General features: G+C 52.7%; 1 protein-coding gene across 1 annotated transcript in view; it reads left to right on the top strand.

Annotated features, from left to right (window-relative positions):
- The window catches only part of NUP210 (nucleoporin 210), a 102,679-nt gene that overhangs the window by 57,212 nt on the left and 19,814 nt on the right, over positions 1 to 25,653 (top strand). The window contains exons 15-27 of the mRNA XM_039477280.2: positions 1,199 to 1,420; positions 3,295 to 3,468; positions 7,313 to 7,505; positions 7,761 to 7,867; positions 9,248 to 9,352; positions 9,451 to 9,552; positions 18,094 to 18,222; positions 19,147 to 19,274; positions 19,384 to 19,519; positions 21,170 to 21,232; positions 21,432 to 21,611; positions 23,609 to 23,689; positions 24,601 to 24,732. Coding sequence (XP_039333214.1) covers positions 1,199 to 1,420; positions 3,295 to 3,468; positions 7,313 to 7,505; positions 7,761 to 7,867; positions 9,248 to 9,352; positions 9,451 to 9,552; positions 18,094 to 18,222; positions 19,147 to 19,274; positions 19,384 to 19,519; positions 21,170 to 21,232; positions 21,432 to 21,611; positions 23,609 to 23,689; positions 24,601 to 24,732 — 1,752 coding nt within the window. The remainder of the gene's footprint in view (positions 1 to 1,198; positions 1,421 to 3,294; positions 3,469 to 7,312; positions 7,506 to 7,760; positions 7,868 to 9,247; positions 9,353 to 9,450; positions 9,553 to 18,093; positions 18,223 to 19,146; positions 19,275 to 19,383; positions 19,520 to 21,169; positions 21,233 to 21,431; positions 21,612 to 23,608; positions 23,690 to 24,600; positions 24,733 to 25,653) is intronic.

Raw genomic sequence — 25,653 nt, 5'->3', positions numbered from 1 at the left:
GAAATGAGGGCTTTGTGTGACATGTCACTTTAATTATTCCTTTGTTTACTGGATACTTTAAGGACTCCACAGTTTTACTTGCCAACTCACTTTCATTCACTAAATAATTGTTGAGCGCTTACTATGTGCCAGGCATGGTTCTAGGTGCCACAAGACCCACCCTTGATGCTTGTGCATACCTGGTACAAAGTGTGGGAAGCCCGGTGACTCAGAAGGAAGGGAACAGACCACTGACAATGATGCCAGCTAGGACATCATGCAGATATCTTGGTCACTGGCAGATATCTGTTTAGGATGGTTTTATGCCTTTTTTTTTTTTTTTTTTTTTTTTTTTTTTGGTAAGATGGAGTATTGCTCTTGTTGCCCAGGCTGTAGTGCAATGGCCTGATCTCAGTTCACTGCAACCTCTCTGCCTCCCGGGTTCAAGCGATTCTCTTGCCTTAATCTCCCTAGTAGCTTGGATTATAGGTACCCGCCACCACACTTGGCTAATTTTTGTATTTTTAGTAGAGACAGTGTTTCATGATGTTGGCCAGGCTGTTCTCGAACTCCTGACCTCAGGTGATCCACCTGCCTTGGCCTCCCAAAGTGCTGGGATTACAGGTGTGAGCCACCATGCCTGGCCCGGTTTTATGCTTTTTACAGTAATATGGTTGTGATCCAACTGCACTATCAGGTTTATATCCTGTGCTTGTAGATCTTTGTAAATGCTGCTTTGGGGACCTGCATAAGGTTCTGTCATTGGGAGACACCATGAGAACTGAGTTCCTTGTGCTGGATTGTAGTTTGTTGTTGGTTATTTGCTGTGGGAAATAATAGTGTGATGAACATGTCTGTGCATTGACGTGTTTCTCTACTGTGTTGTTAGGTTAGGTTCCAGATGGGGAGTTCCTGGGTTCCAGGGCTGTGGGTGTTTTCAAGGCTTTTACCAGATCATTTTACAAAAGAGGCAAATCCATGTACATCCTCCATCAGTCTGTCAGAGTGAGGGCTTAATTCTGTTTACACCCCACTCCTCTTGATCTTTGCAACAATCCGTCTGAGTGCTGCAGATGAAGAGAACAAGTTTCAAATGGAAGACGGGGCTTGCCTGACCACCGACCCCCACAAGCAGGGTGAGGATGTGGGCCTGGGATGCCTGGCTCCTGCCGGTGCTGCCTTAAAAGGATGCCAAGTCTTCTGCCTTTTCCGTCCCCAGGCTGTGGATCCCTCCTCAGTTGCCTTGGTAACCCTGGGCTCCTCAAAGGAGATGCTGTTTGAAGGAGGTCCCAGACCTTGGATCCTCGAGCCTTCCAAGTTCTTCCAGAACGTCACCTCTGAGGACACTGGCAGCATCAGCCTGGCTCTCTTTGCCCCCCATTCCTCCCGGAATTATCAGCAACACTGGATCCTTGTGACCTGCCAGGCCTTGGGTGAGCAGGTAAGTGGGCAGCCGCCACAGACACTCCTTGCCCTAAGGCAGGGGTGGAAAATGACTCTCTGAGTATTGCTTTATTTCATCCTTGGAGTAACCCTGACAGACAGCCACTCCGATTGTACCCATTTTACAGACAGGCAAACTGAGGCGTAGTAAGGTGGAATGACTGAATGAATACCAGGCAGGTTCGGCAGTGAAGACCTCCCACTATGCCGGCTTTCATAGAGCAGGTCAGTCGGGTGGCTTGCCACCTCCATGAGTTTCAACATCCCCGACTAATCAAACCAGAGCTGGAGGGTTTAAGATCGGGGGTCACAAGTCCGGTGTCTCCAGGGTTGTAAATGAATGAGGCTATAGACAAAGGTTTGACACACCTTGTTGGTTCTTGAGGATAACCTGGAAATCACAATATTTTTTGCATGGGTAATCTCTTAAGTTTTTTAATGCTGAAAACAAAAGCTTAAGAGGCTGAGGGGACCAGACAAAACATATGTGTGACCTGAATCCCCACATGCTGGCTGGCTGGCTGGAGGTCATCTTGCTGTTTAGGAGCCCTGGGGCCTGGCACTCCTTCCCTGGGGAGGGTGGGCTGAGAGCTTGGGCCCCTGGTGGGCATCTACTGCTCCATTTCCAAAGCAGGGAGCCCAAAGCAAAAGGGGTGTTTGGCAGGAAGCAGGAAGATGGGAGAGAGCCCGTTTCTTTGGGAAGTGAAGGATATTCCTACATGTATAGCAGGACAGAGAATATCAGTTGCTAATAAAACGCACATGCATGCTTCCCATGATGCCCTTATAGTATCAGCCATGCCACAGCTGCCCTGGTATGGCCAGAAAAGATGCCCAGTGATAGGTCCCACTCACCACTGGAGTGGCTTTGGAAAAACAATAAAACAGCAGGAATAATAGCAACATCATAAAAAATAATACAATAAGAATAAAATTCCTCATGAATTAAGTTGGATACATTTCCTATCCCTGGCATGACCCCACCGTCTCTGTCCCCTCCCAGGGCTGTAGGAGTTTGACCTCCCAAGTGGGGTTTCCTCTAGGGCCCTCCCCATCCAGTGCTCTGTGGCCCCCTCAAGTGGGGCACTGGATGCAGACAGAAAGCCTGTGTAGAGTCAGGAAGGACACTGCCCGTGGTCCTGCCTCGTGGTCAGGAGGGGTGGAGGCTCGTGTCCTCCACAAAGTGCATGTCATCTGAGGAGGCTGAGGGCCCTCCCTCAAGATGGGCCCTGAGCTGTGGTGCTTCAGAAAAGAGGATGTCAGATATGATTTCTGAGGTCCCAGCTCTCCAGGCAAACAGGTTTCCCTCTTTTCTTGAACCATGGATTTCCCTCTCTGCAGCAGCCCATGGAGCACAGAGCGTGAGGAGGCGGAGGGCAGGCTTCAGCTCCTCCTGGGCGTTGTTCCGCAGAACTCCTATCTGACTCGCTTCCCGGTCATTCTGCAGCACGCACTTCCCACGTCTATCCCTCATTCCATGGGTGCTTTCCCCTCAATATGGACTCCTTGTTGAAGCATCCTTGAACTTGTGAATTTGCTCATGCGACCATGGGGTTTTATTAGGGTCCTGGGAAACCATGAAGCCTCACCAGGTCTTCCTCTTCCCTGGGATAGGAGCAGCCAATAGTTCTGGCTGACATTAGCAGAGGGAATGTGGGCCTCTATCTGAGCGTCTCTTAAGTGTTGAGAAAGTGCCTTCTCACCCGTGTGCCACTGGGCCTCTATTAAGATCCTGTGGTGTGAGTATCATTATCACTCCCATCCCACAGAGGCGAAAACTGAGTTAGAGGGAGCTGGGATGGGGCATAGCACAGCTCAGAAAGGAGCGGGAACTCAAGCTTGGGGGTCTGACTGCCCACTGCACCCTCCCAGGTCATCGCCTTGTCGGTGGGGAACAAGCCCAGTCTTACCAACCCCTTCCCTGCGGTGGAGCCTGCTGTGGTGAAGTTCGTCTGTGCCCCTCCGTCCAGGCTCACCCTCGCGCCTGTCTACACCAGCCCTCAGCTGGACCTGTCCTGTCCACTGCTGCAGCAGAACAAGCAAGTGGTGAGTGTGGGCTATGCTCAGGAGGCGAGGGTGCCGCCTGCTTGGGCAGGAGGACGTTGGTGGCCTTGCCCATGGTCCCGAGCATTGTAACGAACATAGCTGTATGCTGCACTGCCTTTGTCGCAACAACTGGCCCTGTGAGGGCACTGGTTTCATTTGTGTTTTATGTGCAGGGGACACATGGCTTGGAGAGGTGGGGGACATACCAAAGTCACACCTACTAGTGACAGTGCCAGGTGAAGATAGCATGGAAGTCCTCTTCCACACTCTGTCTTTGTTTGGCACTTGATAGTTTAAAAATATCTCATCTTCTGTGCCTTGAGGGTGTTAAAGTGGGGCTTGCTGTCTACGGACAGAGTATGTAGGGTCAGGGCGGGCATGTGGGCTGCCAAGAAGAGGTGACCAGCTGCAGCATCCCCACAGTGTGGGGGACAGAGGGGAGCTATGTTTCAGAAGTAAAAGTTGGGAGGGGAATAAAGACCCTTGGGGGTCCATTTAACAGGAGGGCTGGATGGGGAAGCCACAGGTCTGCTCCCCTTGGACTTGAGATGCATCCATGCCTTAGTCCCTAGTGCATTCAGAGCCCCAGATGCTGAGCGTGTCCAGGCTAAGGGACGTGGGACACCCTCTGGCCAGCACCAGCCCCCAGCGCCTTCTCAGAGGAGGCGGGTAGGTGGCTCCTCACTCCTTGAGCATGTACTTATGGAGCATGTCTTCTCTGCCAGAGACAGGTCTAGGTTTTGGATTGCATGGTAATCAGGACAGGCAAGGAACCTGCCTCCTAGAGATGACAGGGAGACCAGGAGATGCACAAATAAGATGTATTGGAGGTGCTGCAAGGCAAGTGAAATCGGGCAGCAGCAGAGCTCGGAGGAGGCCGCTCAGGAGGAGCAAGGCAGGGCTCTGAGGAAGGCATGTGCGAGCTCACCACGATCTAATGCTGTGGAGCTGACTCCATTTATTCTTTGTGAGTCCTAGAGCAGACCCTGGCTCATAGGAGGAGCTCAGTAACTAGGAGTGATGGATGAGTGAACCGGCGAATGCACTGTGCATGTGCCCCTCCTGTCTTCACCTGTGACTCTTGCAGATTCGTGGGTGGAAAAGCCACACAGGGATGCTGCTGGAGAACGGGGCAGGGAGTAGCTGAACTGGAGAGCAGGTCCTTTCTGGAAAGGCATCCTGCTCAGCTCAGGGACAGCCAATTCAACCCCAGTCTTGGCCCAGCCTTCTCATTTTCAAAGAAAAATGAATCAGAACTATGTGCATCTTCCCTGTCCTTAGCATTGGCTGTGAGCTGAGTGAGCCATGTTGGGGCTAGATTGTGCCTGGCCTGTCTGTCTGTCGGCCAGGACCTCTGCTCTAGCCCAGGGTTGTCTCTCTCAACTTAAAGATGATGGCTGCAGGGCTTGCCTCTGAATTGGCTTTGTGTATCATAGATGCTACCAGAAAATAATGGACCTCAAAGCTGGAGTAGCCATGTGATCCATCAGTCTTCAGGTTCCCGAGCCAGCAGCAGCCATTCAGGTGTGACCTTGCAATTTAGGGTCTCTCATTAGGGAACTTTGAGAAAGATATATCCCTGCAATGCAGCTTGGGTGCAGGATCAAGGTAATTTTATACTCCAACTTCAGAGGCCACGCAAGATGTGTTTGCAGAGTAAACTATTGGTGAGGAGAGACACCAGAATGGAATGACTGATCAGAGTGACAAGGTGGAGCCAGGCTCAGCCTGACCCTGGCCCTCTGAGCAGGTCCACCAGTGTGTGGCTTGCTCACTGTGGGTGGGCACCAGTTGCATGAGACTTATTAGGGGCATGAATGGGGCCGCCTCCAGCTGAGACACCAGGGATTGGCCACACCGGATCAGGGAGGTCCTTGGGATCTAAAATTGGACCAGCTGAGTTCCACCCCTAAACTTTTGTGACCTCAGACAATCATTTAACTTTCCTGGACCTCAGCCTCCCTGTTTGTAACGTGGGGTTTATGTTGTTGCCTCAAATGGGCCAGTCAGCTTGCAAGTGTGCTTGGCAGGTGTCAGTGTTCGTCCCTGGAGGAACGTTGGTTTTCCAGCCAGGGTTGCATCTAGGGGAGCCATGGAGCACCTGGGATAGGCTCCTGCAGCCCCTGCCCACACTCCCAGCTCCTATATTATGAATAATGATGAGACCTTTGCATGCCTGCTAATGGTACTGGTCTGCTCTTAGCAGGGCATGCATTAAGAATTTTTAGCTTGCTTGGATCAAGTGTTTTTTTGGGGCAAGAGAGCTAGAAGGAATTGGGAGGGGCCCTCATGGTACAGGTGGGGTGTATAGTGACTGTAGCAGTCAGGAAGGCTAGGCCTGGCCAGGCTGCCACAGCAAACAAGGCCATATCCCATAGCTTCACGTGGCACAAGCTCATCTCTCGCCCATGCTGCATGAGCCTCTCTGGTTGGCTGGGAGACCGTGCTTTGTTTCATTGTGATCTTCATCCCAAGATATGGACTGTGGAGCAGCCACCATGTTGATCGTGGCAGGTGCCATAGTGGAGAGAAAGGGAACGTGGCAGGTCAGGATCTTGCAGTGATGCTTCCCACTAGTCCCATTTCACTAGCCAGAGCAAGAGCCTCCGTACTTTTAGCCAGAGGGTTACAGAAGGGTAGTTCTTCCTGCGGGACCACCCCTTAACACCCAACCCCGCCATCCCACGCCAAATAGAAAACTGGCCCTGTGTGTGAATGATGCTCATGTCCGTGCCCTTTCCTACCTGAATGTAGGAAGGCTCTCTAAAATGACCTTGCAGTCCTCATATTTAAATCCACATCCTAGAAGGTGGGCTCAGTTGTGCTTTGTGTGTCAACACTGGAGAAACTGAGGCTCAGGGAGTTCATAACTTGCCTGGGCACTGAGAGGTGGAGCTGGGGCTCAATCCAAGTTGTGGGGTCAGATAAGCTGGGACTCTGCTTTGTGGCCCTGCCAACATTGCCCCCATGCCATGTGGTCAGAGAAGGAAGGGATAGCCCGCAGGAATGAGGCTTGATTCAGCCCAGTTTCTAAGGGGAGAATCTACTTGGGGAGTGAAAGATCACGGCAGAGTGGTGGAAATCCAGGATTTGGACCTGCAACCTGGAGCTCCCATCCCAAATCTCGTTGGATAAGCTCCTTTCCCTACCTGGGCCTCAGTTTGTGCTTCCTTCACATGGGGATGACCCCTGTCACTTCCCTGAGACATTTAAGGATCAGACAAGAAATCCACTTTGAAAGGAGCTGTCCAAACCCGGTGGCTCGGGGATATCTGAGGTGTTGGAATCTGCATTCCTGTGAAATCACCAATGGTGCCATCCTAGAGGCACTGATATGTGCCTGGGCGGAGGATGGCAATCATTTGGAAAGGTGAGGGCAGAGGGGAAGGAAAGCATCCTGACCACGGTAGTAGGTCAGGGTGGGGGTTCCCAACTTCAGCACTGTTGACACTTGGGGCCAGACAGTTCCTGTGGGGAGGCTGTCCTGTGTATTGTAAGGTGTTTCAGCAACATCATGGACCTCTCCCGACTAGATACCAGTGGCAACCCCCTGACCCATCTGTAGAGACAGCCAGAAATGCTTCCAGCTTTGCCGAAGGCCCCCTAGTGGTTCTCATTTCCAGTTGAGAGCTGTGGTCTGGAGCCAGAGGCCAGTTTGGACAGGCCATGGGGGTACCTTAATGGCGGGTGGCAGTAGTGAGGATTGCTTTCTGGCTCATCCCATTACCTCACCAGCACCCCCAAGAGCCCATAGAGCAGCTGCTAGCCTCAGGGTGCACTGTGTGGTCATTGTCCAGGTCCAGTCCCAGGTGTGGCCGAAGCATCTAACCTACGTTTCCTTCAGGTCCCAGTCTCCAGCCACCGCAACCCCCTGCTTGACCTGGCCGCCTACGATCAGGAGGGCCGCCGGTTCGACAACTTCAGCTCTCTGAGCATCCAGTGGGAGTCCACCAGGCCACTGTTGGCCAGTATCGAGCCTGAGCTGCCCATGCAGCTGGTGTCCCAGGATGATGAGAGTGGCCAAAAGAAGCTGCACGGTGAGCTGGGCGCAAGCCCGATGATCCGGGCAGGAGAACAGAGACCAGCCAGGAAGCCTGCCAAGGCAGGCCAGTGCCTGTGGGAGCTTAATTATCTGCACTTAGGGCCTGTTAACTCTTACAGTCCACATAGTTTCAACACACTCTGTTGTCTGTTTTCAGATTCAAAACTGCAAATCAGAAGGAGGGAGGGGCTGCTTCAGGGGTGCTGATGGGGCAGACATCCAACAGTGGCTTCCCTCTTCCTGGTCTCAGGTTTGCAGGCCATTTTGGTTCACGAGGCATCAGGAACCACAGCCATCACTGCCACCGCCACTGGCTACCAGGAGTCCCATCTCAGCGCTGCCGGAACAAAGCAGCCGGTATCTCCCAGGGCCCAGTGGTGGGTGGGCCATGGGTAGCGGGACAAGCCTCCTACTTCTGCTTAAACTCCACCAGGTGTCACAATGTCTTGAGCCACTGCTCAACTGCTGCTCCCCCACCCCAGCCTCTTGGGAACGCCAGGAGAGGGACCAGTAGGTACACTGGAGGTGGGAATGGGAAGGGCTTCTCAAGAATAGCCCTTCCTGAATGACAGCCGCCTCATGGGAGGTATGGCCACGAGGAAACATAGGTTTTCAATAAGGTGGAGGCAGCAGGTACAGGCTGGAAGGGGAAGGTGGGGCTGGATTCCCAGGGTCCCCAAATGCCAGGATGAGATGCTTCTATTGACCTCCTGGGAGCAAGCTTTGGAAGAGTTTGGGGCCCCACGGGGCAGCACTGGGGAGGCCAGCCTGGAGGGAGGTGGTCGCTGAAGGGGCACACCTGTGCCTGTCTCTGTTGGTTTAGTCCTCACTGGCACCAGGAATCTCTTGATCGGGGGTGGGAGAGCGTCATGGCTCCTGCCTGATGCCTGAACACCCCAACATGTTTCCCCAGGACTTTGCACTTCCTCCCTTTGCCCTGACACTCCCACTTTGCCCCCCATGGCTGAGTCACTCAGCTTCCTCCCCTTGCCATCTCTTCTCCCTGAGAGCTGCTCTCCCTTGCAGACAGCCTCCTTGTCTTAGTCACCTACACTGCACACCTTCCTGTCATTAACTCACTCTTGGCTCTTGCATCCATGCATTGGAGTCACTTCTCCCTGTGGGCAGTTGCTGCACTCTGAGTGCCTGGCACACCTGTGGCCCCAAGGAGGTACTCAAACATGTGACCCTCTGGGGGCCTCAGATCTGGGTTGCTCCCTTATGTGTAACGTGGTGGGAAATAGAGCTCAATAGGTCACGTGCCACCCTAGGGGTTGAGGGCTGTCCTTGTTGTCTCATGAGCCAGCCTTGGCCACTCTTCCAGGGGACCCTCCCCTACTGCCTGACCTAACTTGTGGTCTCCCCATCCCCCACCCTAGTGGTGGTGTCTGCCACACACTCCAAAGCTGGCCCTTTGCTGTGAGATCCTGAAAGGCAGGATGTGTGTGAGTTGCCCACCACGGAGGCCTGGGGAGGTGGGGTGACGTCTTCTAAGCTGGACTGCTGCCAATCCCCTCCTTGGTCTGGAGTGGAAGAGCTGGCAACTCACTCCACCTCAGGAGGCTGAAGGGAGGCCTCAAAGGGTCTGTGGCCTTTCTGCTGGGTACAAGAGCACCGGGGCATATCGGAGCATGTGGCTAGGAGCAAGGCCAGGTCCTAGGGCTTTTGGGGCTGCTCTTCCTGAGAGGCAGCCTGACCATGGCCCCCGAATCTGATGGCCTTGCCCTTGCCCTTCAGCATGACCCTCTGGTGCCTGTGTCGGCCTCCATAGAGCTCATCCTGGTGGAGGACGTGAGGGTGAGCCCGGAAGAGGTGACCATCTACAATCACCCTAGTGTTCAGGTACAGCCCTTGCCCTGCCACCTTCCTGGAAGAGACCCTCCGGGGACCCCTTGCCCTCCCACATGTGGCCCTACCCTCCCTGCATCTGTCTCCTGCAGGCGGAGCTCCGTGTCAGGGAAGGCTCGGGTTACTTCTTCCTCAACACCAGCACTGCAGATGTTGTCAAGGTGGCCTACCAGGAGGCCAAGGGTGTCGCCATGGTAAGCTTGGGCCATCGGTTCCCACTGCTGGTTTTCATTCCTCATCTGGGCTGTTGTGATTGATCAATTTATTATTTTAAAAGCTGGCAGCTGGTTGGGTGCAATGGCTCACACTTGGAATCCCAGAACTTTGGGAGGTGGAGGCAGGAGGATCACTTGCGCCAAGGAATTTAAGACCAGCCTGGATAATATAGTGAAACTCCCATCTCTATAAAAAAAAAAAAAAAAAAAGAAAAACCAAAAAACTGGGGCCATGTGCAGTGGCTCACACCTGTAATCCCAGCACTTTTGGAGGCCAAGGTGGGCGGACCATGAAGTCAGGAGTTCAAGATCAGCCTGGCCGATATGGTGAAATCCTGTCTCTACTAAAAATACAAAAATGAGTCAGGCATGGTGGTGGGGGTCTGTAAGCCCAGCTACTCGGGAGGCTGAGGTAGGAGAATTGCTTGAACCTGGGAGGCAGAGGTTGCAGTGAGCTGAGATCCCACCATTGCACTCCAGCCTGGGTGGCAGAGTGAGACTCCGACTTAAAAAACAAAAATTAGCTGAGCATGGTAGCACAGGCCTGTGGTCCCAGCCACACAAGAACCTGAGGCAGCAGGATTGCTTGAGCCCAGGAGGTTGAGGGGTACGTTGAGCAGTGGTCATCCTCCAGCCTGCACAATAGACCTAAGTGAGAAACCTAGACCCTGTCTCTAAAAAAAAAAAAAAAAAGCTGGCACTTAATCACATCAAAGGTCTTTGATTCTCTGACTCATTCTACAACTTTAGTCATTCTCATGAAAGCTTTGTGATTCTTATTCCATGTCCACAAACTATTAGTTACCTAATGGTTTCCTTTCGATCAGTCCTTTAATTAAAATTAAAATATTATTCCACAAGGAACACTATAACAGCCATAAAGAACGTTGCTTTTAAAAGATGTCTCACCTTCCTCTATTTTCCTTTGTTTCTCTCTTGACCCTCTCCCTGCTCTTGCAAGTATTGACTTAACTGTGCTCCTGGCTGGAAGGATTCTTCTTCTGCTTTTATTATGTTATTTTAAGTTTTTTGTTTTTTTATGTTGCTAATGTATGCTACAGTCCATCTTCAAGTTTTTATTGATATTCTTTGTTTGATTATGACATTGTTATCAAATCTTCCTTTACTCCCTTCATCATTGTTTGCTTGGAATGCTTTGCCTGGGGAATCTCATCTCTGGCAGCCGTTACAGACAGTTTCTGTCACTGCCTTTTTCCTGGAGTATGGGTCACATTTTCCTGTTTATTTTGTTTGTTTGTTTTTTCATGTCCTATAATTATTGGAAACTGGACATTTTAGGTAATGTACTGTAGAAACTCTGGGTACTGATCCCCATCCCCACGCTGGAGCTTGTTGTTGTTATTTTGCTTATTTCCTTCTTTAGTAACTGGCTATGTTATTTTGTTGAAGAGACACACACACACACACACACCCACACACACACACCCACCCACCCACCCCCACACACACCCCTTTTCCCCAGTAAGAAGTCTCTGATATTGCTCTTAGGGGACAATACCTTGGTATGTCGTTTGTCACTCTGGGGTGATTGTGGCCTTTGCAGGGCTTTTTCTGGACTTTCACTGGCCACTCAACTGTCGAGCTCCACCAATTGAGGCTGATTGCTCCATTGTCTTCAGTAATTCCCTGGGCACACATTCCTACACAACGCAGTCCAATCATATTTAGGATCCTTTGAAGGGACCCTTTCCCTAGATGTTTAAGGTGTCTTCTGACCCCAGGACAGCTCTTCCCAGCTGTCTCTGTTTCCGTTTCTCTCTGGCAGACTTGCCGGCTCAGTGTAGCTAGCCCACACTGCCCTGGACTCTCTGTTGCCTTCCAGTTGCCTTTCAGCACAACCTCCAGTGTTTGGGAGAGTGCACTTAGGCTTGAACTTCTCTGAAGTGTGTTGCACATGAAGTCAGTTCCTTCGAGAGTGATTCACACTTTGTTTTCTGCCTGCTGCTTTCCCAGGCAAACTCTGAGCCAGAGCTATGGTGCTGGTCACAGTGGTGCATCTCTGTCTGGTGACACCTATATGTTAGGAGCTGGGCGATTGATGAATGGGGCAATTGCCCTAGTGTTCCTCGGCTGGCCTCTCTCTGCATGGAACGGCGGCTGGACCCCAGTATTCTCATGGGTGCTGCACCCAAGTCAGAGCCTCCATCCCACGAATGGAGTTTGGGTGGAAGACAAGAGCCTCCACCTCTCAGCCCTGTTTCCTGGGATTCAGCCTCAGCAAGCAGTAGCTTGGGCTTGATAAGAAAAGCTGACATACTGCCCTTCCTAGAGCTGGGGATGAGGGAGCCCTGTGATCTCGGAGGAACCAGTCTGGAGTAGAGCCACACCTCGCTGGGGTTGAGGAGTCAGGCAGGATGGACATCTTATTTTAGACACCGCAGGCCCTCGTTGTTCTTCCCAGGTGTTAGTGGGTTTTCTTGGATAAACACTTCTTCATTTGCTGGGTGCCCTGGGAATCATCCCAGAGATTCTAAACGGCTATGTGTGTGTTTCATGGGGAGGTCTGTGGACTCCTTACACTGTCCTGCAGAACTGGTACTTCCAGCTGGTTTTTGATGTGTGGAGGTGTGGGCCTGTGAGGCAAGAGCTTCTGATTTTCAAGAGAAAATAGTTGTTGTGTGAAACACCCCTTGTTTAAAAAGTTTTTAAATTCAGTGTTGGTGTTTGGTGTTTGGGGTGTTTTTGAAAACCTTCCTTCAGTGTTTGACCTTGGTCTCCAGCTGTCTTGTAGAGAAGACACTTTCTCAGCCCTGTCCCTCAGGGACGGGGAGGGAGTCCCGCTGTTCCTGTTCTTCTCAGAGACAGACCCTTGGATGGCAGGACACCCTCAGCACCTGGGAACAGGCGTGTGGTTGGAGGACACTGGAGGGGGCGAGGAGCCTGAGACCATAGGCAGTGTCCCCTGAGTGTTCTTATCCCCTCATAGAAGAAAGAATAATTCCCCAGCTCTTCTTCCAGCCATGCGACTGAGGAGAACCTCACATCTTAATTCTGGCTGCTTGACATATGCCTTGTTTTATTTACTTTTCGATATTAATAAAAACTTCCTAATTACCGAGAAAGTTAGGGAAAATGTGTACAGTGCCAGTGAAACCGGGACACTTACTCATTCACATTTACCTTGCACCTATCATTTTTTGCAAGCCTTGAGGGTGGACTTGTGAGTTCCTAGAGGTCGGTGATGGACTAGGCTATGTCACTAAGTAGTGAGCTCCCTGACTCTGGAGGCATTTGAGCAGAAGCTGGGACGCTTGTCTTAAAGACTCAAGATGGGGTTCCAGCATGGGAGCCAAGTCTCCCCAGGAGACCTTTAAACCCCTGTTGAATCCTAAAATGCTGCGATTCTAAGAGTGCCTCTGCAGTTCTGTTTTACAGGTGGCCACAGGAGAGCTCTGGCACTCTCTCTCTTGGGATTGTAGACTGGCTCCTGGGCTAGTTGAGTGGCACAGAGTGCCAATTGCAGGCAGGACCCGGGACGAGTCTCCCTTATGGCAAACAGCAGCCCATACAGCAGGACTGTGAACTGCTCTGGTCCAGAAGTTTCCTTACATGGAGGCGGCCTGCCCACTGGGCTCTTTACCTCCCTTCATTTTGGGCTTATGTCAAAGATCTTTGCAACTCCAAGTGGAAATCAGGCCCTGGTTCCTCTGGTCTCTTCGGAAGCCTGGGGGAGGAATTTTCCAAGGAGCACTGACATCAGCAGCAGGTCCTGGGTGCTTCAGAAACGGTTGCAGGCGGCTGTTTCCGAGGGATGTCTACATGTGGCTGTGGCTTTTTCCAGCTGCTGAGCAGCAGCACAGAGACAGACAAGCCCCCAGCACTCCCCAGTTAGCTCGCAGAAGGGATTTCTTTCCTTCTTATTGATACACATTTGGAACACAAGGATGGCTTGTGGGCATGTGTGGCTTCGGAGTATCTCTGCGGGGGTTCTCGGGCTCACACAGCAGGGGTCCTGTGAGGATTTTTATGCCCACACAATGGGCGTGGGCTTTGCAGGGCTGTGATGAATTATGCTCACACAGCCCCAAAATGTTCTATTAGGGTCTTTATTTTGTTTCCGGCTAGTTTGCACATAGGCATGTTTATCCTAGAGTTTCTATTTAAACCTAGGGTTTCCTTCTTCTCAACGATTCTTTACATTTCAAACAAGTCCTCCAGGCGGAACCCATGAGGTGACCAGAGCAGGGGAAGGAACCTGCTAGGCGCGTTACACGTTTCATTAACTTGTGCACTCAGTGATGTTGGAGTGCCTACCGTGTGCCAGGTGCTGTGCTGTGCTGTGCTGGGCGCTGTGGATTCAGGAGGGAATGAAGCGGGGTTGGAGGCGGCTCCTATGAGCTGCGACTGTGTCGCTCCATCTCCTGGGTCCTTTGAGGTGCAGCCAGTCACGGAGCCATTGTTCAGGCGAGGACACATATCCAGGATGAGCGGGGAGTGGGTGGCAGCTGTGGGGTCTGAAGTCAGGTGCATCCTCCGTTTCCCTGAGACTGATCTGTGGACAGTGGTGCATGTCCCCAGCCCTTGCCCTCGGGAAGGTCACAGGGCTGATCGGGTCCCTGTGTAAAGTGTCGTCCAGCACCCAGGCCAGGGCCACACTACCAGTGATTTTCATGTGAGCTTAGGTCCTCCCTGCTGGCCTTGAGGGTGGGTAATCAGGGGCACACTCACATGCTACTGTCTGGCCCATCACGTGACATTGACAAGCAGCCTGCAGGAAATGGAAGCCGATGGCTCCGGTAATGTTCAGAAATAGCTGCAGGGTCCCTTCTCTCCTGCAGTCACCACCTGTCAGGGACAAGACTAAAATGTGATCAGGGCTCCAGGAAGTGGGAGCCGAGATGATGCAGGCAGAGCCGTGGGGCCTGGCAAGCTCTGAGGTGTGTGACAGTTTCAGCCCCCACGTGCGCAGAGCTGCCTCTGGCTGCACTCAGCATCTTAATGAGCAATGACGCATTTGTCATCTCTGACTCGATGACAGGTCTTTCCCCTTGGCTCAGTGTTTCACGATGTTCTCAAGTGGCACCTTCAACACTTAGAAATTAGAATTCATTTTGGGCATGGGTAACCACCGCCTCCTTCTCCTTGCAAACGTTCTCTCGTGTGTCAATCAGGAAGCAGTTGTGTCCAGAATGCACGGAGAAGCTGTGTGGTGTGAGCTGCATGCACAGTGCAGTTAGGAGTGGGTGCAGGTCCCACTCTGCCACCAGCTAGCAGCCAAGTGCCCTCCATTACCCAAGCCTCCAGGGTGGCCTGGTGGGTGCCCCCTTACAGCATCACTGTGGGGTGCATTTAGCCACTGTGCACCAGCCTGAGGGGCAGACCAGGCTTTGAGATGATGGCCAGATGTCCATCCCCTGGGAAATCGAGTGGAAGAGCAATTGATTTCCCTACTGCCATTTTATGTCTTTGTTTTTTTTTTTTTTTTTTTTGAGACGGAGTTTCGCTCTTGTTACCCAGGCTGGAGTGCAATGGCACGATCTCGGCTCACCACAACCTCCGCCTCCTGGGTTCAGGCAATTCTCCTGCCTCAGCCTCCTGAGTAGCTGGGATTATAGGCACGCACCACCATGCCCAGCTAATTTTTTGTATTTTTAGTAGAGACAGGGTTTCACCAAGTTGACCAGGATGGTCTTGATCTCTTGACCTCGTGATCCACCCGCCTCAGCCTCCCAAAATGCTGGGATTACAGGCTTGAGCCACCGCGCCCGGCCTATGTCTTTGTTTAAAATGTGCAAGATGATCCTTCTAAAGAAGAAGAAAAAGAGAAAAAGCCCATTCTCTGCATTGCCCTGTGTTTCCCTGCCTGGGGCTCCGCAGTCGGAGTACCGTGGAATTTCTTCACATTCTGAAGAAATTCCTGCCCGCTCCTGACAGCAGTAACTTTTGTAGGAGCTTCAGGTTGGAGCCTTAAATTGGGTTCTCAAAGAAAGGTCTCATTACTCTCTGTAATTTTTCATTCAGTTTTCTTTGAGAGAAATGTAATAACCTGGGGAGAATCAGCCCCAGCAAACCCAGAGACCTGATGGCTCCTGGACCCCACTCCACAGCCCATATTGACACCAGGCGCATGTGGCAATGGCTTGAGTCACAAAGCTATTGTTTTGGACTATAAGCATGACTTTCATTCTGGGATCTTTATTAATCTACTCTAAGTCATTGTGTGGAATAACCCAGGCATGCTTTTGTCTGTATTGATATACTCATTACCCGGGTCGTGTGTGCAGCTCAGGCCAGTTTATTGATCCTCTGTGCCCCCGGCAGCCATGGGCCTGGGCCTTTCTCAGCTTGGCCTTTGCTTTTGTCCACTCTCTGCCTCCCCAGCCCCCCAGTTCCATTCTGGCTGTAGGAGACATCCAGCCCCATTCCCCTGGATATAGAGAGTTGGGGGAGGACCCTAAACTGGGAGTTGAGGTATCTGGTTCTATCCCCAGCTCTGCCTTTTCAAAACCACATCCCTGTCCCATCATCTGGGCCTCAGTTTCCTCATTTGTACATTGAAGAGGTTAGACCAGAATCAGCACTTTCCAAATAAGTGAAGATTCATGAGGTTTGCAGGCAATTTTCAAAATTTCCGGGTCTTATCAAAGCTGTAAAGTCTTATCAGAGCTTTTACTCTGTAAAGCTAAACAGGCTGCAGCACCCGATTCCATGACCTTATCTAGAATTACTTAGAGCAGCGGCCCTGGATCTTCATCCATTCAAGACGTGTGTAGGGAGCTAGGCTGTACCAGATGTGGGACTGAGTCCTCAGGCTATGTGAGTGCTGGGGACAGCCTGGAGGGGAAGGCCAAGTGCACTGTGGGGCCATCAACACTTAAGGCACGTAGTAAGTCCAGCCCCCGGGAGAAGGGAGCAGAGGCGCTGGAGGAGCTGACCTGGATGAGGGAAGACTGTTCTGAGAAAGGACCCTGGACCTGTGCCTGAAGGATGACTTCGAGCCAGCAGGTGGAGGCTGGGAAAAGAGTCCAGGTCTTTAAGGTAGGCTGTGAGGCCAGGAGGCAGGTAGGCAGGCAGGTAGCAGCTAGCTGGCTGTGTGAGTGGGAAAGAAGGCCCCCATGGCTGGAACATAGCATGAGCGTGGAGGAGTGTGATGTGCGTGGAATCTGGAGCAGAGGCAGGGACCTGGCCATGCCAGGCTTTACACGGCATGCTAAGGCTTTGGGCTCATTCTCAGAGCACTGGGCAGCTGTTGAAGGGTTTTCACCTGGGTGTGATGTGATCCTGTTTGGTTGTCTCCTTTGAGTCAGAAACATTATTATTATTATTATTATTATTATTTGGTAGGTTCTTAATATTGAAACTCTAGCTTTGCAAACCCCGAAGTGCTTACTTTAAAACGCCTTGCTCCCCTCCCTGTGAATATGAGACCACAAAGAGCAAGCAACAAAGCCAGGCCCAGACAGAGGAGTGGGGCAACAAGGTGGACTCAGCCACCAGCTCCATGGCCTGTCCCTGGCTGCCCAGCTCCAGGACCCCCCCCCCACCCACGGGGAAATACACGCCTAAGCAGCAAAACAAGCTGTGTGAAGTCCATCATAAACAGACACAGTACATGTGTGAATGCCCATCTTTTGCAGCATGAAAGAGTGATTGTGATGTACTTTCTTGGAGAGAGAGTCTTGAAGGTAGAATTCCTCAAAGCGGGTAGAGAGAAAAGTATTAAAAGGTGGGCTCTTGCCTTGAGCCCAGAAATTCGAGGTTGTAGTGAGCTGTGATCCCATCACTGCACTCCAGCCTTGGGGATAGAGTGAGACCTTGCCTCTAAAAATAATAAAGTAAATAAATGTTAAAAGGGTCTTTGGCAGTGAAAAGGCTGGAAAACACTAGCTCTGATTTGTTCATTCACACACAACGCCTTGGCAGTCACTGCTTCACACAGAGCTGGGCTGTGATGAGACACAAAGATGAGCGAGATGCACGAGCTGCACAGAGCTCACACTGGGGTGACTTTGCAGGCCACTCCCAGCCCCTGCAGTTCAGTCAGTCTGTTTGGGACTTCCTGTGCAACTGCTAATGGAAAGCATCTGCCTCATTTCTGCCAGCCCCTGACTTGTGGTTTCACAAGGGCTGCAGCGACAGATGGCCAGCTCAGGATGTGGTGTCCTGGGACTGTATCCTCACTCTGCCCTCAAGTTGCTGCACCTCCCAAAGCTGCTTATTGTCCCCCTTGGGGCAGCTTCCATTTTCTTCTCTTTGTGAAATATGTAAAGTGGAGATTGATGCTCTGTGAGATCCAGCCCGGCATTAACATGTCATATCCCAAGCCCATACCCTGGCCAGCAGTGGGGCTCATGCCTAGAGGTGGGCAGGGCACTATTTGGGGTAGAATTTCCCTGTCCACTGCTTCCCAGTGCTAGCCTGGCAGGCTCTGCCGCTGGCATCCCATGAGGTAATAGGCTGGTGCTGAGGGCTAGGTGCTTCTCACGGACCTGAGAAGAGGAGGGCCCTGCAGCCGCATAACCCAGCACCCGCCCCTTTACCCCCGACCCGATCTTGCAGGTGCACCCTTTGCTCCCGGGCTCATCCACCATCATGATCCATGACTTGTGCCTTGTCTTCCCGGCCCCGGCCAAGGCTGTGGTTTACGTGTCGGACATTCAGGAGCTGTACATCCGTGTGGTTGACAAGGTCAGTGGAAGCTTCATGACAGGGCCCCCTCAGCTGACCTGCAGGAACTGGGAGGGAGGTGGCTATGGGAGGAATGTTCCCCATGGCCGCTGCTTTTGCTCCTGGGTCTGCATCCCTCCCCTTGTAAGCTTGCAGAACAGTCTCCCATCTCCTTTGTTCCCTGTGGAGGGTGCAGAGTCCTTTTAATAAAGGACTTCATCCCAGGTGACATCCCCATGCGGCTGCTTGAAGTTGCCTCTAAATTAGCCGTGACCTGAGAATTCATGTCTTCTGGCTGGTGTAGGTTATTAGCCAGCCAGGCACATGCCTTGCTGAGCGTGGATTTTCTTCCCAGAATATAGATTTTGGGTTCTTGGGTTTCAGTGGCACTCAACTGTGCCAAGTGCCATTGCAAAAAGAGACAAGGAAGAGATCTCAGTTTCTATCTTTCACATCGATAGGGAATTTTTATTACTCCAAATATCTGAGGTGACTGAAGCTGGGCTTCCATAGGGTTGTGGTCAGGTTCCTGAGTGGATAGAAGGGCTGGTAATTAAAATGGGAGTGTTCATGCGGCTTAGGTGCCTTAAGAAGCTAATATGCTCTACCCTGCCTCACAAACTCCTCCTATGATCTTATTTCCACTGCTGTTTGCTGGTTCTCCTGGATGCTGCTATTCTAAGCGGTGTCTTATCTCCCTAATTAGTGTATTAGTTATTTAAGAGTAGGGAGTGGAATTTATACCACTAAGTATCCCCAAGGTTCCCCTCATCAATTTTTATTTGCTTACTGGCTGATAGTCCAGAGGTCAAACTGGGTGACTCTCCTGATTCCCAGGTCTGTGGGGTGAGGTTGGTGATGCTATCTCAGAAAGTCCTGGGGCACCATAGATGGTAGGATTGGTCTTTCTAAGGCCACCCTTGAACCTCTGTCCCCATGATGCAGGTGGAGATTGGGAAGACAGTGAAGGCATACATCCGTGTGCTGGACTTGCACAGGAAGCCCTTCCTGGCCAAGTACTTCCCCTTCATGGACCTGAAGCTCAGAGCAGCCTCCCCGATCGTCACATTGGTGTGAGTCCTCCTGGGGGTCAGAGGAAGGCACCTCAGAGACTGTGCTGACCCCAGCTGCAGTTCCCACGGGTTGGTCTCAGAGAAGTCCCAGCCCTTCCCTCTGTTTCAGGGCCCTTGATGAAGCCCTTGACAACTACACCGCCACATTTCTAGTCCACGGCATGGCCATTGGCCAGACCAGTTTAACCGCAAGTGTGACCGATAAAGCCGGACAGAGAATTACCTCAGCCCCACAACAGATTGAAGTAAGACGGGTTCTTCCCACACCACGTGGGATCTGCTCAGTGCTAGGGGTTGGGGGTGTCTCTATAGTGATAGGCTGGGAATTTTTGTCACAGTTCAGAAAGCTACTGTGGAGAAGCCATATAAAAATCTGTGTCCAGCAATGTTCTCTCATCAAAAGGTAGCTGTCACTAGCTCCAGGATCTTGGAGGCAGCAAAGTTAGACTGGCAGAACCAGAGGGAGGGGGCCAAGTGACTTGACTTTTCCTCTGTGACATGAGGGGACTGTGTGGCTCAGAAAAGGGCTGTGCCTCATCACATGGCAAGGGGATATATCAGGATCATTCCCAGAGAGCACTGACTGGGCGGAAGCTTAGACGGATGCTGGCTTATGTGTGGAAGAACTCCTTAACCACTGGCTCTGAGCCTTAGAACAGGTGCTCCGAGGGCAGTGGGCGCCTATCATGGGGGCTGTGCAAGCAGAGGTGTCATAAAGGGAACTCCTGAAGTAGGCGATTCCTGGATGAGGGGAGCTCTGAGGTCCCCACACTGGCTTTGTATGTGGTATGGGGCTGTCTTGGGGTGTTAGGTTATGACAGGAGCCCCACTGCAGCCACAGGCTACAGCAGTTGTGGCCCAGGCATCGTTCCAAGTCTATTCACAGAAGCAACATTAAATCAGCCTTGCAAGCATCCTCCCTGTGTCTGGGCCATGCGAGGGCTGGTGAACGTCATTAATCTGTGATTCAAAGCAGGTGGGTGCCATCTGTGTCTCTAGATGGATATATATCTGTCTTCTCCTGGTGATGAAAAATTCATTCCTTTTTTTTTTTTTTCTTTGCTTTTCTTTTTTTTTTTTTTTTGAGACGGAGTTTCACTTTTGTTGCCCAGGCTGGAGTACAGTGATTGATGCGATCTTGGCTCACTGCAACCTCTGCCTCCTGGGTTCAAGGGATTCTTCTGCCTCAGCCTCCCAAGTAGCTGAGATTACAGGCACCCGCCACCAAGCCCAGCTAATTTTTTTGTATTTTTAGTAAAGATGGGATTTCACTGTTTCTGCCCATCAGTAGTATAGCTGCAGAGACTGTTACTCCCACACAAGTAGCACCCTGGCCAACCCTGCACTCACTCACCTACTCCTGCCAGGTGGGCACTTGTAGAGGTTACAGGAGGAGCAGGTGGGGGCTTCGCCTGCTCTACAGAGTGGCACTGGCGTCCCTGGTCTCCTCCCAGGCTTATCCAGACGGCATGCTAGGATGCAGACAGTGGGGCCACCACTGGCTCCGCAGCCCAGGTGGCTGGAGGGTATGCATTGCTAATGTGTCCCCAGGTGCTGCTGACATTGCTGGTCAGCGACCACACACTGAGAACCGCTGCTCTGAGGGGATGGCTCAGCTGCCTTCACTCCAAGCTTGTGGGGTTTATCGTCTAGAGAAAGTGAAGCACAGTCACAAACAGCAGAACAAACCCCAGAGAACCAGGGAGCCTCGACCAATGGCTAGGAGACAGCCCCCAGCATTGGCCCAGGACCCTGGGCCCTGCTGGTCACTGCTCACAGAGGGGTGGATGTCCATGCCCCAAGTTTTTCTCTCATGAAACATGTAGCGTGGAAGTTATGCTTGGCGCTGCGAGCTTGGGGCACAGCAGTCCTTTCTCTCCTGTGTCTCCCCGCAGGTCTTTCCCCCGTTCAGGCTGATGCCCAGGAAGGTGACACTGCTTATCGGGGCTACAATGCAGGTAAGAGCCAAGAGGCCACGTCCTGCTCCAGCCCCAGTGCAGGCCACCACCTGGTTCCAGGCACACCGCCTCTGGCCCTGCATGCAGTGACTGGGAGAAGGCAGAAGCTGCCTGCACTGGGGACCTGGCTCTCCTAGTGGGAGATGCGGGCTGCCTGGCATGACAGGCACTGATGCGTCCCTGTTCCCTCCCCGCTCAGGTCACTTCCGAGGGAGGCCCCCAGCCTCAGTCCAACATCCTTTTCTCCATCAGCAACGAGAGTGTTGCGCTGGTGAGCGCTGCCGGGCTGGTACGAGGCCTCGCCGTCGGGAATGGCACTGTATCAGGGCTCGTGCAGGCAGTGGATGCAGAGACCGGCAAGGTGGTCATCATCTCTCAGGTAACGGAAGTGCTATTGGAGACTGGCACTATCCAAACCTCCTAGGACAGCCAGCTCTGGTGATGGGCCCACTGCTTCTCCAGACAGCTGTGCCTGGGACAGAAGCCTCTTTACTGTGTTTGGATTCTACCTCTGAGGACCACCCCTCTGTAAGGGTGCTGCTTCTGCCCCCTTGGTGTGCAGTCCCTGTCAAGGACCCTGATGCAGGACAGCTCTGCTGATATGGGAGCACCCAGACCCCCAGAGGTTGCTGTTCTCCAGGCTGAGTCTCCTAGTCCTTCCCACTGCTCCTTAAGGGACAGGGTATTCAGCAACCTTCCCCGCACTGCCCCGTCCCAAAGGGCCCTTCCAGTGGAGGATGATGGCAATCGTGGTGAGGGCAGACGCTGCTCTGAGCACTTTGCCTTCATCTCTTTGACTCCTCTTGAGGATTACGGCTAAAATCAGGGCCCTTGCATTTTCCTTGACCTCCTTCGCCAGCAGTGACTTGCAGAAACATCTCAGGGAAGGCTGCTTTCGGGTTCTGCTTACAGCTGCACCAGAAACTTGGTCTGTAAGAAGAGTCTTCTGTGATGTGTAATGCAACTGTGGACAGAAACCTACTTCAGAGTCAGTTATCCCATTCCTCATGAGAACTAGGTCCCCTGGATGCAGTCTGTGCACTCCTGAGTTCAGAGCCTGTAAACACAGCACCCTAGGAGCTGGCAAGTACACCGCCCTAGAGGGGATGCAGGGAAGTCCTTGTTCTCGGAGACTGACTTTGATCCATCATTGAATTCATTGATTTACTCCTTTTCCCAGTGTGTCAATTCTGAAGGCAAAGAGAAAGCTTAGGGATGTTAAAACCTATCCTGGGGCTGGAGCAGGGTTCAGATGGGCTTCCTGGAACATCACATTCAGGACCACAGGAGGCCCTCTGTTTTTTTTTTTTTTTCCTCTAAAAAGGATTGCAGCCTCAGGAACTGGCTGATTTTTCTCCTCCTGAGGGTGTAGGTAAAGAGCAGCTGGCTAGAAATTCAACCAGAGGGACCCTGCATATTCCTTGTCTTTGTGGCCTAACTTTGCTGGGTGGGCACCCTCCCCTCTAGGTCCCCCATCTGGCAGGTTGGGGAGGTACTAAGGAAAGGCCCTGGTGGTCTTTGGCAGGTAGAGGGGCTGTACCACCAGCCCTATCTGAAAGGCATCTTCTTTAGCCCAGGCAGGCTGGGGCGTCATCTGTGGCCCCCTTGTCCATGTCTGGAATGTGACTCTGGTCAGATGCTTCCAGTCATCTGTCCAATCCAGGTCACACAACAAGCACCCCAAGGCCACCGGGTAGGCCAGGACTAACAGGAGGAGATGGAACAGAAGGATGAGTGAAAGGAGGGAATGAGTGCTTATCAAGCACCTACTATGTACCAGGCATTAGCTCAAGTCATGAGGCTCACAAGGTGGGCTCAGCATGAGCACATGTTAAAGGGCCTGAGAGGGTTTTAATAGCCTCAGTTCAGCGTGACTCAGCAGCACTAGGAAGAAGCCAGTTAGTCTTTGGCCAGATTAATAGGAATGTGGAGTTGAGATTGAAGGAGGTTGTAAGGTCTGATCAGACTCTACAGGGCTTCTGCATTTGGCCCTGTACCCTGCTCAGTCAGAGACAGGCAGGCTGGATTTGGGGTTGGGAGGGTCTGGAGAGCTGTCACTTGAGGGCCACTGGGCCTAAAGAAGAGCAGGCACCAGTCCCTGGCCCCAGGTCTGCAGTGCTCACCTGAAACAGCTGGATCAGACAGGGTGGCAGTCTCAGAGGATCGGGCTGGGACTGGCTGGCCCATGTGGGGTGAGGCGGCCACAAAGCCAGGCCTCCCTAGGCAGAGGAACATGGTGCTAGGCATCCCGAGGGGCCTCTTCACCACGGACTCTTGAGCCACAACCTCGTTCCCTAGAGGGGTCCCTTCCTGAAACATCTGGGGCTAGGACAGCATCCCCGTGCCCTGCACCTGAGCACCATGCTCTTTCTCCAGGACCTCGTGCAGGTGGAGGTGCTGCTGCTACGGGCGGTGAGGATCCGCGCCCCCATCACGCGGATGAGGACGGGCACTCAGGTGAGAGGACCTCCTGGGCTCTGAATCCTGGTTCCCAAAGAGCCACTGCTGGAATAGAGCACCTCTCCATCTCTCCATCTGCTTGGCCTGGGTATCTAGGGGTGCTGTGCCTGTTTCCCACCTGTCCCCGTCCGTGGAGACACCCTTTGTTGCTCTCTGGCAGTCACTGATGAAGGCCTGCTTCCTGCTAGCCTGTCACCTTCCCACATCTCCAATAGCACCAGGCTCCTATCAAGAGCACAGTGACTATGACACTCCACTCCACTCCATGCTGTCTTGGACATTAATTGGTTTGGTGTTCATAGCAGCCCTGGGAGGCTGGTGTCAGAACCATCCCCTTGTCATGTCACAGATGAGCAGTTGAACACACAGAGAGCTTAAGACCCATGTCCAGGGCCACACAGCTAGGAAGTAGTGGCACTGGGAGTGGACTGGGCAGCCTGGCACAGTGCCTGCTGTGGCCTTTTGCTGTCTTGGTTCCACCTGTGCCCTCAGACCAACTCAGCAAATAGAGACTGAAGGAGCCAGGCACTCCACCCACGTGTGCCTTGTGAGCAAGGACCCTGGCTTGATTAGGAGAGAGGGTCCCGGAGGAACCAGCAGTGTGGGGCAGCATGAGCTGTGCTGCTGGGGAACCCCCAGCCTCCTAGAGCTCCAGGGACTCCTTCCAGAAATGAGTCTCCACCATGCGGAGGCGCAGCCTGCTGCAGGGGGGGGCCGCGTGGGGAAAACAGTCCCACCTCTGGTTTGCTCATTTGGTATTTCATCCAAACCCCCGAACCTGTGCCGTGCCCTTCTCTGGTTGGGGAAGAATTGGGTACATCTCTACTGCTTGAAGGAGGCAGCAGAGCTTCTGGGGACATTCCCAGTGCTGTGACCCACTAGTCACCAGGCCTGACTTCTCCTCCTAGATGCCTGTCTATGTCACCGGCATCACCAACCACCAGAACCCTTTCTCCTTTGGCAATGCCGTGCCAGGCCTGACCTTCCACTGGTCTGTCACCAAGAGGGATGTCCTGGACCTCCGAGGGCGGCACCATGAGGTAGGTAACCACCTGCCCAGAGCCCACCTCCCACCCTATCCCAGGCCAGCACCCTGAGGGACAGAGAGGGTTCCCACCACATTGTCTCAAAGGAAGTCCCCACCCTCACACCCACAGAGGCCCTCCCACTTTCTGCCCTCTCCCAAGGCTCATCGGGACTTCCTTGTCCCAAGCGCCAACCACGCAGACGGGGTGAGTAGGTAGCTCTCCTAACAGAAGCAGCCGTGTGGGGAAGTCACAGAAGTCCTGGGAGATGAGAGTCTGCAGCTTCTGACCGTTTTCTGAGATGATGCCTTGCAGCCCTCGGTGTCTCCTGGTTTATCCCAGAGGCCAAACTCCCCTTCCCTTAGCCCAGCGAGGGACCCTGGCTCCTCCTGAGATGTCAGGCTGGAAGGTGCTGGGGAGAACCTACTAAGTCCCTTTTTGTGTTACCTGAGGCCAGAAACAGGAATGGACTTGCCCAGGGTTGCCAAGCAAGCCAGTGGGGAAATGGGACTGGGCACCTGCCCCTGCCACTCCAGACTCAAACCCAGGTGGGCCTTGGGCACACAGGACCCAAGCAGAGGGTGGCTTGAAAGGTTACTTCCTGTGTGATCCAGGGACAGTGGGGGTGGAGGCATGGAGAGAGGGTACCCGAAGCTCATTTAGTATAGGATGAATGCCTCCCCAACCTACCCAGTGGGAACAGGGTCCTGTCCCTGGTGGCTGCGGGCTCCCCCAGATTGCTCCCATGGAACACAGGCAATGAGACTTATTAACAGATATCCCAAAACAGAGCAGTCTTCGGGGACATGCTGCAAAACCCAGCGTAGCTCTAGGTGACCTACATGCACTGAAGGCTAAGGGACATCCTGTCATGAAGACCCCTGGTTTATGTGGGTGGGCCTAGTGTCTTTCAGACACATCTGTGCACATCATACG

The sequence above is a fragment of the Saimiri boliviensis genome, chromosome 8 (genome assembly GCF_048565385.1).
Source record: "Saimiri boliviensis isolate mSaiBol1 chromosome 8, mSaiBol1.pri, whole genome shotgun sequence".
Classification (NCBI taxonomy): Eukaryota; Metazoa; Chordata; class Mammalia; order Primates; family Cebidae; genus Saimiri; species Saimiri boliviensis.
The sequence above is the reverse complement of the archived record's forward strand: the minus strand, read 5'-3'. Positions and strand labels throughout refer to the sequence as shown.